The sequence below is a fragment of the Parambassis ranga genome, chromosome 24, assembly GCF_900634625.1.
Source record: "Parambassis ranga chromosome 24, fParRan2.1, whole genome shotgun sequence".
In the NCBI taxonomy this organism is placed as follows: Eukaryota; Metazoa; Chordata; class Actinopteri; family Ambassidae; genus Parambassis; species Parambassis ranga.
In genome coordinates, this window is record NC_041043.1 from 14,917,125 (window position 1) to 14,929,134 (window position 12,010).

The 12,010-nt window shown below is 46.2% G+C and overlaps 1 protein-coding gene across 5 annotated transcripts in view; it reads right to left on the reverse strand.

Annotated features, from left to right (window-relative positions):
- Positions 1–12,010, reverse strand: part of fynb (FYN proto-oncogene, Src family tyrosine kinase b) — a 56,299-nt gene that overhangs the window by 1,425 nt on the left and 42,864 nt on the right. For 4 of the 5 annotated variants that reach the window (XM_028397348.1, XM_028397345.1, XM_028397347.1 and 1 more), the window contains 8 exons: positions 11,447–11,545; positions 9,567–9,670; positions 9,343–9,492; positions 6,465–6,629; positions 4,255–4,434; positions 2,513–2,589; positions 2,068–2,221; positions 727–858 (listed from right to left, as the gene is read on the reverse strand). In XM_028397348.1, coding sequence (XP_028253149.1) covers positions 727–858; positions 2,068–2,221; positions 2,513–2,589; positions 4,255–4,434; positions 6,465–6,629; positions 9,343–9,492; positions 9,567–9,670; positions 11,447–11,545 — 1,061 coding nt within the window. Of the gene's footprint in view, positions 1–726; positions 859–2,067; positions 2,222–2,512; positions 2,590–4,254; positions 4,435–5,979; positions 6,136–6,464; positions 6,630–9,342; positions 9,493–9,566; positions 9,671–11,446; positions 11,546–12,010 lie in introns of all 5 variants that reach the window. The other variant, XM_028397349.1, reaches the window with a different exon arrangement.

Here is a 12,010-nt window from a genome sequence, read left to right on the forward strand (position 1 = left end):
CCCCCCCCCTCTGATCAATAGGACAGCTCAGCAGAGACAAAGCGCTTTGATTCAGCCTTGATGACCTTCAGTGCCGGCCGGCAGTGAGAGCTGGCGTCCTCGGGTCCTCGGTCTTTTCTTAACATCCTAACAGCTTTTGAAGCACTTCATAAAATAAAAGTTGATACTTATGAGTTAGGTTTGCTCTACAGTGGATGGCGATCAATCATTTCTCTCATTTTAAAATGTGTATTTTTTAATAATGTTTCTTATTTCCAGTGTTCTGTTGTGTCCTTCCGCCCCGGAGCTGTCGGCCTGCTGCAGCTCCCCGGGCTCGCTGCGTGCTAACCTTTCCTCACCATCTGGTCAAACATGTGCTATACCCCCCCCCCCTCCACTCTCTGCACGGAGCTGCACTCTGACGACAGCCTCCATTTTTTTTTTTTTTTTTTGGTCTGAAATTCAACTCGCCCCACCGGCCGGCGGCAGTAATTAAAGGTTATCTCACATTCTGGCAGGGAGGCGAAGGTTAACCCAACCGTGAAAAAAAACCTTTTACTCCCATAAACAGCAGGAGGGGGCCACAGAAAAAAAAAAACTGTGTGTGCTTTAGAAACAGCTCGGTGCTTCATGCTGAAGTTTCTCCTTATCAGGACACGTTATTGACGCAGCTGAAGGTGAACGCTGCGCTGCCTCTGCTGCCTGTTTATCCACCCCTCCCACCCCTCCATCCTCCTCCATCCTCACCTGGGTAAGGCACCCGACCCTTGGTGACCAGCTCCGTCAGCAGGATGCCGAACGACCACACGTCTGACTTGATGGTGAACTTGCCGTAGAGCGCGGCCTCCGGGGCGGTCCACTTGATGGGGAACTTTGCACCTGAAGGAGAGCGGTGAGATGACGTTAGCATTAATGAGCAGCTCACTTCCTGCAGCTTACATTAAACAAAGGAACAAATAACATTTTGTTCTCATCTCTCTGACCCCTGCAGGCTGACAGAAAACACTCTCAATGTCGTAAATGACATGAAAAGGCTGAATTTTAATGGAATATATACAAAGGTGTACAGAGGCCCTGTCCCAGCAGCCATCACTCCTGTGTTCTCATGATACATTGTGTTAGCTAATCGTGTTAAAAAGGCTAATTGATGATTAGAAAACTCCTGTGAAATAATGTTAGCACAGCTGATCAGAGAAGCTGTAGAACCGGCCTGGTGACCCCAGACCTTTGAACGGTTAGTGTATGTAAACTAAACACTGAAAGAAATTCAACGTTTTTTCCTTTTTCACATGAAGGTTTCCATCCTGCAGATTAACGTGTGTCCGCAGTCTTTGTTGTGGAGGCTTCTGAATCGTTTTGAAGGATTGCTGAAGAATGTCAGCATGTTTGTGTGCAGTGCTGTATGAGCTTCAGATTTTATCGGATTAGTTATTGGATTTTTTTTTAATCATTTTTCTCATTTTTTTCCACAGACTTTGAATTGAAGTGATAAATGAGCTCACACTGACTAACAATGTGACAACAAAAGAACTGTGTGTAGAGGGATATACAGCAGTGAAAAAAAGGGGAGTTCCCTGCTGAAAATCTGCAGATTAAACCAGATTAAAGTGGGAAACTAATTATCTTTAAATCTACTCCTCAATTTTGGTCATTTTGGTTTTAATGGCTGCTCCCTCAGTGAGACTCTTCAGCCGAAGTTTAGTTCTCGTCACATCGCTGTGGAGCTTTCAGATGTACCTCAGCTGTCGCCATGACAACAAGAAAAACCTAATCTAAACAAGCTAAGGTGACTCCTGAACTCATCACCGGCTTCCTCCTTTGCAGGCCTCGGGGTGACCTGTGGCCCTCTTCCTCCGCTGCCGTTCACCTTCACAGTCACTGCTGAGTGGTTCCACCAGCAGACTCTGCTACGCAGCTCATGGTGCAGGGAGCGTCTGCCGCGTGGAGCCGATTGCGATTTCGATGTGGGCGTGTTACAAAATTCTGAGTCCCTCTGAGAGAATTTCCTCCATGAGGTCATGCAGTCAGACAGCCTGTGAGTGGGAGTATCAGGAATGTGTGTGTGTGTGTGTGTTTAAAAAGCCCCACCTTGCCGAGCTGTGTATTCGTTATCTTCGATGAGCCTGGCCAAGCCGAAGTCGGCGATCTTGCACACCAGGTTGTCTCCCACCAGGATGTTGGCGGAGCGCAGGTCTCTGTGGATGTAGTTCATCCTCTCGATGTAGGCCATGCCTGCCGCCACCTGGAACAGGAAGTGTACAGAGCGTCCTGAGGGAATCTCTAGTCTGATCCACTTTATGGACCTGGAGAGCTTTTCAGGAAGCACTACAACCACTCACACTCACACCTATAGCCAAAGAGCACCCAGTTAGCACCTAGCACAGGTGGGCTAGCTGCTAACTGTGTGTGGATCTGCCTTGATAACGTCAGACTGCCTTGTTAAGTGTGCTTGGACATGTTCCTCACTCATCTCCTCCTCTGCTTGTATGTTTGCTCAGATTATGATGACACCGTTCATGTAAGTGCATGTTACCTGTGCGGCCATGTCCACCAGGTTTGGCAGCTTCAACCCTCGTCCTTCTCCGTCCTTTAAGAACTCCAGCAGGCTTCCTGCAACAGGACATGCACAGATGTTAGTCCATGGATAGACAGACAGCCAATCAGTGATGCCTGGACAGCCTCCACCCTCTACAGGAACCTCAAACCACACACAATGATCCGACAGCTGGCTCTCTCTCGTATTTCTCGTCTACTTCATATCATTGACGGCTAACAGGATAAATACAGGCTCAGAGGACTCGTCCACTCTCATTAAACCTCACAGCGCAAAACGCCGTCTCCTCACAAACAGAATGGGGCTGCTCAAACTGAGACACATGAAAGTTTCCATCCTGCAGATTAATGTGTGTCCACGGTCTTTGTTGTGGAGCTTTCTGAAGGATTGTTCTTTAATCATCTTTTGCCTCAAACAGTTTTTTTCCCCCCAAGAGCAGTTACGAAAAAAATGAAACACATTTTTGAAAGAATTCTAGCATGTTTGTGGGCAGCGCTGTATGTTCAAAGCTGCTTCAGATTTTGACCGTGCTGCACATTTTATTGGAGTGTTTTTAGTGTATTTTCTGCTTCTGTCTGCCAAATAATACTGCATCTTCTGACAATTCATGGTCCACAGAGAGCTGGTAGAAACTTTATTTTTGTACCCGTAAGATGCAATTTTCGCAGCTTCAAGTCAACCTACATGAAGGGAGAGGCGAGAGTGACGCCATAGCATATGCATTAGTTCAATTCCCATAATCCTTCACTCTGCCTACATGCCTACATGCAGAGTAAGACGGACAGGAAAAATTAACCATAAAATAATATTACCTTCATTAACCCTCTGGGCATCCTAGGGCCCAAACATGTACATTTTGCTTTTTTTGTCTTTTGGTTCTCAATACATCCGTCACTTTTATGGTTAAATGTACAAAACCTGGCCAGGAATATTTTTTTATGATTATTTACAAAAATCAAGAGTCCCCACTCACAAGGTGTACACAATGGGAGATACAAATTTTTGTTCGGCACCCTTAGGTACACGTTTGGCCAATTGACTCCCATTATATCAGCAAATCTTTGATATAGTCTAATCCTGGCATATTATTATGCTTTCCCCACGTATCCCTTATAGTTTTGATATTATATTGATATTATTGATATATTGTGAGCATGTGCGTGTGTGCGCACATGTGTGTGCACGTGTGCAAAAATAGCACAAAAACATAAAAAAGAGAAAAAGAAAACATTGTATATCTATGGTTAAGTCTGATATTGCTGAAAAGAAATAAAAAAAAAATTGTAAAAAAAATATTTATATATGACATTGTTATAGCACTTTTAAGAGACGTACACGTTTGGGCCCTAGGGGTCCGAACGTAGCCAAAATGGAAGGGTGCCCTGAGGGTTAAGGTGTGTGTGTTTAGGCTAGCATTAGTTTGTTAACTGGGCCGAATAGGATAGTTAAGCTAACATGCTAACTCATATGAGCGCTGCTAACTTGGCAAAAACAGGATAGCGTGTTAAGACAGAGCTAGTGTGGCAGGTTTTTATATTCTCATCTATTTATGGGCGCATTGGAGGCAGCAGTGCAGACATGTTGGAAGCAGGTGAGCTATATAAGCTGTAAGCTAAGGGCCTAATATTCCTTATATAGAACAGAAGTAACATCTTTTGTGTGTGTGTGTGTGTGTGTGTGTGTGTGTGTGTGTGTGTGTGTGTGTGTCTTCATTCCTCTACCTTTGCCCATGTACTCTGTGACGATGTAAATGGGCTCCTCAGACACCACGGCGTACAGCTGCACCAGCTTATCGTGACGGAGCTTCTTCATAATCTGAGCCTCCTCCAGGAAGGACTCCGGGGACATGGTGCCGGGCTTTAGAGTCTTCACCGCCACTTTAGTGGTGCCATTCCACGTTCCTGTGGCACAGACACTTGCATCAGTAACAGCAAGGACACTGGCTCATTTTCAAACCAGGAAGTCAGCAGCAAGGCTGAGAAGTCTGGCTTCAGGTAAATGACAGTCAGGTAAACATGCACCACAGAAGGAGATCAGGAGGCAGTGGCTTCATCTTCAGTTCTCATGCGCTGAAGGATAATTAAATGGATATGAGATTTAGAGTGGACGTTGATTTGAAAATGCTTTTAAAAGCTACCAGAGAGCTCCAGCAGGGCTTTGAGCGCCACAATACGCCGGCACGGGAGCAGATTATCCTTCGTAGGATGATTAACAAAAGGGAGCCTGTAAGCTCCAAGCTGGCTGCATGGCGGTTACTGTAACACCGCATGGCCGTGCTGTGTCAGGGTGCTCGTAGTAATAAGACATGGATCAGTGTCCAGTGAAGCACTGCTCACTGCGTCTCCTTCTGTGTCACCGATGATGCATGCAGGAGTATCAGTAGTGGTGACCCAAAGGGGGGGGGGGGGGGGGGGGGGGGGCATTTGGCCTACTTGTGTGGGCAGGGTTAAGGGGTGGGGGGGGGGTTAATTCAGGAGTAAGCTCATAAATCAGAATCAGCTCCTTCAGCGCTGCAGCTGTGCAGACATTCTTTCGGTGGAGCGGGTGTGGGCCCCCTGCTGGGTGGTGAGGTAACAGGATCCCAGAGGATGGGCGGGGATCTGAACCCCAGAATCCATCTAGCTGACATATGATGTCAGGTTCAACATGGCCGACACTAATCATTAGCAAAAGAAGTCCCTAATCCTAATAATTAATTAAGGATAATTAATAGATGAACTATAGTAAGCAATTTTATTGACAATGTATGGCCTGATGGATTACAAATCAATATATCTGCTAGCATTCTGTTGGATTACACTGCTGTTATGATCAATTATTGATGATTTTTTTTTCAGTAGCTGCACAATGTGCTACAATCCAGTCATTAGAGTGAATTTAACCCTTTCAGGATCATGCAGATTCATAAAGCTGTTTGTTTGTTTACATAAATACTGACACCATGTGCAACGTTAGCGGGTCTGTTTTTTTTAGGTGTGCTAATAGATCTGCAGCTGATGATTGATTGTTTGCATCATTGATCGACTGTCCATGGTAAACTGATCAATGTTTACAGACAGACATTTAAAGGAGAACGGCCGTCATGTGCATTCTTTGACTTACTGTTGCAGCTTCAGGGCATATGAGGAGGATTTGTTTGTGTTTTACTACTTCCTGTTTCAAAATAAAAGCAGAAGAACTTGCCTGTCCCGACCTTAAGGCCACATACGGTGGCACTGTGTCCACATAATGTATATTTAAGTGACGTTGAGTGTGTATATATAGCTACTATATTTAAACCACTGACTGTCCCAGAAAGACAAGATGAAGGCTCAGTCCTGCTCTCTGTCATTCTCCTGTGTGTTTCAATTAATCGTCTTTTAATTGTAATGAGTACATCAGAAGACTACGGTGTACTCATGAACAGATGAAGGTTTTCAAAGACCTGTTTACTTGGATTTCCTTACCGCAGAAAACATCAGCAAAACATCCCGTCCCCAGCTTTAATTCCAACTCAAGTGCGTCTCTGCTGATCTCCCAGGCATCATGACTCAAGCCCACAGTGTCAGGGATGTAGTTCACACACACGCCCGTTAAATTAAAGCACAAACCATCCGCACTCTCTACAAAGGAGGGAGGGAGGGAGGGAGGGAGGGAAGGCACACACTGTTAACTACCAGGGAGAGGAACATGCAGCAAGAGGGACGCATGGAAGAGGGGCGGTGAGAGCAGAGTCTCCGGACACACTGGGGAAGTATTCCACTGGCAACATCCCCAAACTGAGAATTATCCCAAATTCTCTGCCCCATTTTCCTCATCTGATCCCCACCCCCCCACCCCCCAACCCCAGCCCAGGCCGGATTATTTGCTTGTGTGTCTGGTGTCTCTAGTCGCCCCCCCCCCCCCACCTTCCACGCCGCCCCCCTCCTTCCGGAGGCGACTGGATCCGTACCCATCCAGACCTCCCCAAACTGCCCGTTGCCAAGACGCTTGATCAGCTGCAGCGACTCCCGTGGGATCTCCCACACGTCTTTGGTTTTGACAGACAGGTCGGCGAGGCGGGGCATCCCTTTGTGGCAGGGAACCACCAAGCGACAGCAGAGCCCGGCGGCTCGTTCTGCACAACAGCAACACAACACAGAGGACGAGCACACGGAGACAGAGCGCGGTTAGCACGGCAGTCAGCAGGAGGAGGAAGAAGAGGAGCGGAGAGTAAACATCAAAGCTGACAATCAATGTCCTGCTTCCAGGTCACAGGATCCAGCAGTAATCAGTGTGATGTGGCTTCTCTGATCCCTCCTGGTCATCAAATCAAGCAGAGCGCTGCCAGGTCAGATTAATCTCAATCTTAAACAGATGTGGAGCTCTGAACACGCTCCACCTGAACTTACAATGACCATCGCCATGTCGGCAGCATCAAAGACCAGGCGAGGACACCTATAGAAAAAAACTCTACGTGATGGATGCCTGCTGGGCAGGAATGCACTACTGCATTGCATTATGGGAACTCCAGGAAGCTGTATGGACTCCATGTTGTTGGCTCACTTTGGCTAATGGCATCTATGACTTGCACTTTACGGTAATGGTGGTAATTTATGTGAAGAGACAGGCAGGTTAAACATGGAGACGGAGCACCATGAGGAACATTAACCACCCTGCTTGTTCAGGAGCGGCGCTCCAGCTGTTTCCACTTCGATCGGCGCGGCTCGCCGTCACTTTAGCTGATGACACAATGCGTTTCTCTCTCTCTCTCTGGGGGGGGGAATCTCCCATGTTTGCCTGTGATTGATTAAGCCTCAGGATTAGCGATAGAGTCCCCCCCCCCATACCTCACCACTGTTTGCATGGGGCAGTAAAGACCAGATAAAGGCCTGCGTCTCACCCTGTGTGGGAGTGTTCAAACCCCCTCCCCCGCCACCTCATCCATTTCACTCCAACAGTCAATACAGCTCCATGTTCGTCATAAAAACTGTCAATATGTGGTCTGTATCCACACAACCAGCACCAAAACAGAGAGGGCTACTTAAAGCAGTGGATTTTCTCTCTTTAATTACTCATTACGCCTCAGTGAAAGCCGTCTTTGTGCTGATGTGGAGTCGGTCATGCAGCAGCTCATTATCCAACACGATAACTGATATTATTATGAGTCTGTTCAGAACGGGCAGTGACCCACAAACACGGACAAAGAACATGCTGTGAGCACATTCATTTCAATTAAACACGGCTGTGTCCTTCAAAAATCATGACACCAAGCCCTGCGACAGTAGGAAACTTGCATCTGATGGCTAACTGGAATCATAGAGTGCTAACATGCATACTAACAGCCTTGATTTAGGCGGCCTTCAGCTGATTCTCAAGGACACATGTTTCTTTCCGACCCCTTGATCTGCAGACGGCGCACACACAGTATAAAGCTGCCACATATGAAAAGTCAAGCGAAGCAGCAAGCCCTGAAGAGAAGAAAGGTTATGTGCTGAGGTGTGTTGTTTCGGCTCCACACGTCATCCTGGAGTGGTGCTAAAACACAGAGGGGCGGTTAATGTGGCACAAACAAATACAGACAATCAATGGTGTTGATTTGTTTTTTTTTTAGGGGTTAAAGATCGATACGTCAATCAGCCAACTGGAGCATAACAGGGAAAAACATCCTCAGTGAGAGACTACAAACACGCAAAGACAAACTCAGGAGAGGACGACCTGCGAGGTGACGTGTGAACACTCACTATAACATCGAGTCTCTGGTTTGCTGCATTGAAGATGAATGTGTGCAGACAAAATGCAATTATACAGCATAGCAGAGTCCACTTAATGCATTCTGGATCAATGGACACCGGGCAGAAGAGTGAGGGGCTTGACTGTTTGGGCATGTGGAAATGGGGCCACGGTGTCAATGCTCCGTCTCCATCATAACTGATCTGTCTGTGGCAACATCTGTCTGTAACATGAGAGTCGGGGGAGTGCAATCCATCGTGTTGTTTTACCTGGAGATGGAGCTCTGGCTTTATGTTTAGGCTCATTGGCCCCGTTCACACTGGAGAAAGTCATTAAGTCAGCTAGAGTAGGATTGAGCCCAGACAGCCTTTAAGCTGGATGCGTTCAGACCTATTTTCAAATCTGGCTAGCACACACTTGTGTCCGCACTCAATCCGGCTTCATCCAGCGTGTTTGCTGTCCTCCAAACCACTAGGTGGCGCCTTGTAATATACAGAGTCCGTTCTATGCTAACGCCTCGCTTCAGTGATGCTATCTTGATGGCTAACACTGACACACTACTCGTTATCTATATTAGCAATATACTGAATGCATCATCAATCTAGCATCTAACGTGGCTGCTAGATTGGTTAGCTTGCTATTTGCAAATGACTTCAACAGTGCTAGATGTGTGCAGGGTGGATTGCACAAAATCATGTCTAATAACAGCAATTCATCTCCTGATGATGATTTAGGTGCAGATAAAAGCAGGGTGGCTAAGCTAACAGCTAGCTGGCTAACAGCAGTAATAATGCTGCCATTCACAAAATAACAGCCAAAAATGACGTTAATAGCTAATGCTACCAAATCACAACACTAGGTAGTAGCAGTGTGGCTAAGCTTTAGCTTTACCTTACTTTGTTTTAGTCTTGTGAACTGTGCTAAACTGGCTAGCTTTTGCTAACAAAATAATGAATGGTAGATGCCATGTAGCTACGAGATGATGAGTGCAGTTCACGTAACGGCCACAGGTGTCACTATAATTGCGTTTGTCTCATTTTTAAATTGTCTCATCTTTAAAAAGATTACAGTGTTTACAAACTAGCCTCCACTGCAGGCTTTACATAAAAACATTTTACCTGAGTAGTGCTGAACCAGCTGCTGCAGCGTGTCAAACTGAGCCCTGGTGGTGATGTAGTAGCCGCCACTGTCCAGCTTGCGGATCTTATAATGTTTGACATGGTCGCCTTTCACATCATCCCAGTCCCTTATGGACAAGGAGAAGGCACCTGGAAGGGGGGATGAGGACTTGAGTCGCTGCTTAACAGTAACAATACATCTGCCATTCAAAAGTGTTTTTTACCCTTTGTGGTTTCGCTCTCCCGGATGAGATAGGTGCCTCGAGGGTTGCCCGTGGACAGCAGCTGCCTCTCTGCATCCTTACGGCCCAGTTTACCAAAGTACCAGCTGGAATTCCACAAGAAAACAAAGTCGTTCGTTATGTTTTCAACTTCTTGCACACTACTTGTATTTCCTGTTATAAAGCTCAGACCCATGTCAATCAGTTGCATCTATTATTTGCCACAAGGGGGCAGGGCAAGAACAGAAGATGCAGGTCCCTCATCAACCAGCCAGGATTAGACCTATGTGTATTAACCTGTTGTTATGTGTCCAGGACAGTGTTTTAGAACATGAGGCTTTCACAGGGCTTTCCACTGGACGCCCCTGATATACGTTTGAAAGACAAATCAGGAGCACAAGCTCTTCCTGGTTGCCTCTGATTGGATGAAGGCTTTATCATGTGAGGCTCTCTAAAGCATGCCAACATGTAGCTAATTTGGAAATGTCTTGAAAATAGTTTAGTGAAATATGAAGCAGGTCAACTGGACTTGTAGAGTTCTTTGAGGACGGTTCGCTGGAGGCAGTGATGATGATAATAAGAATCTTCATTGGTGTTTTTGGTGAGAAATACACAATGCGGCTTCTGAATCTGTCTTAGTTTAAAGGTAGGGGAGGAGATTTTGAAAACTCAGTGAGAATCAGCCAGATTTTGAAAGTAAACACACGCCCCTTTCTCTCGGAGCTCACCCCGAAGCCACGCCTCCCAATCACATGGACGCTCATTACCTGAAGACGAGCTGCGGTCTGTGACTTCGGCCATCATGCACGTACCTCTCTGGTGCACGCAGAGCAGGAAGAGAGTGACAACCAGCCAATACTTTGCGCAGGGTCCACCCGGAGGATTGGCTGATGTTTTTAGTGTTTTATAGCTTCCACAGATGATTCATATTCTTCGTTTTAATGCGAAACTGACGAACTAATCGGTTGCTATCGGATTGTAAAGAGAAGTTACACTAATTTAACAAAACGTGCATCAGAATGAAATCTCCTACCTTTAATATCAGTAACATCAGTCTAATGTTTATGGCTGGACGTTCCCTCCTCGTTTGCCAAGCCCTTAACTGTATCCCAATGAGGTCATTGCCTCATCTCTTGAAACGCTACCAGAAAGCATTAAATGGAGTTTTATGGATCCTGTGGACACAGGCTGCCATAAATCTGAAGCTAGCTTGCTAGCCTGTCAGACACACTACAATACGACAATGGCTGAAAATCTATTTATACCAGGGCCCTATTCTAAAACAAGAAGGTTGAAACTTTTCCAACACCTCCAACTTTCACATGTGGATTGAAACTGCACTGAGATCAGACAGGAAGTGAGACGTGATGTGACGTGTCTGTGACTGAGGAGGATCTGTGTTGATAAGAGGAGCTGAGCCCACTCCCCCCGCCCCCCACTCGCTGCACAGCACGCCTCAGTGAGCTCACGTAGAGATTCTACCGCACACTGAACTTCACGCCGACATATCATACTCACTAAAGACACAGGATGAGGAAGATGAGGTTTCATTCATCACAGATATCAGAGGACTCACTCACACACGCACTCAATGAACCATAACCAAAAATAATAAAAAAGTCCCCACAAAGTTGGACATCTTTACCTCTCGCCCACAGTCTGGCTGACATTTCAAATTCTAAATCCAACTCTTTCTAGTCTCATTTTATCAGGCCTGCAGATGATGACTTTCTCTCTCCTCAACTTCATATCTCAGAAGGTTAACTCTGTGTGTGTGTGTGCAGCTGTCAGTCCTCACAGCCTCACATCCACTAATCTCCAGCTACTTCAGAGCAAAAGACCCACACACACACACACACACACACACACACACACACACTTACTCTTCAGCCTGGATAGAGTCCACTGGAGCCACGTAATTACTGGGAATGTAGCCACTGCCACCGGTGGTGAGTGAGCGAGCATCCCACCAGTCCCCTTCACTGAAAGAGATTGAGAGAAGAGAAGGAACAGGAGAAGCACATTAGTACACTCGGCTTCATACGAGTTGTCATGCTCTGTAGCACCCAACACGTCAAAGTACAGCTGTAGTTTGACGTGCGTCCTAAAAACTCTGCACTGAGCAGAATGTGGCTCCATAACGGAGGGTTTCTGGGTTTGTTTAGGCCTGCAGCCACCCGTAAGAAAATGTGTGTAGAGTAAGAATAGCTCAACATTTGTTTCTGTTTTAGTCCCTTAAGTGTACACTTTACACTGTGGTCTTAAAATAATACACAGAATTATAGTGGATTAGAAGCAATGATCCAGAATAAGTTGGACTACATGGGTTTTGTTGGATTTAACCCATTATAGTGCATCTTTCTCGATGCCTAGCTTAGCATACTGCTGCTCATTCTGCTTCCGTTCAAAATGCTAATTCCTCTATCTGCTTATTAGCCGAAATGGGA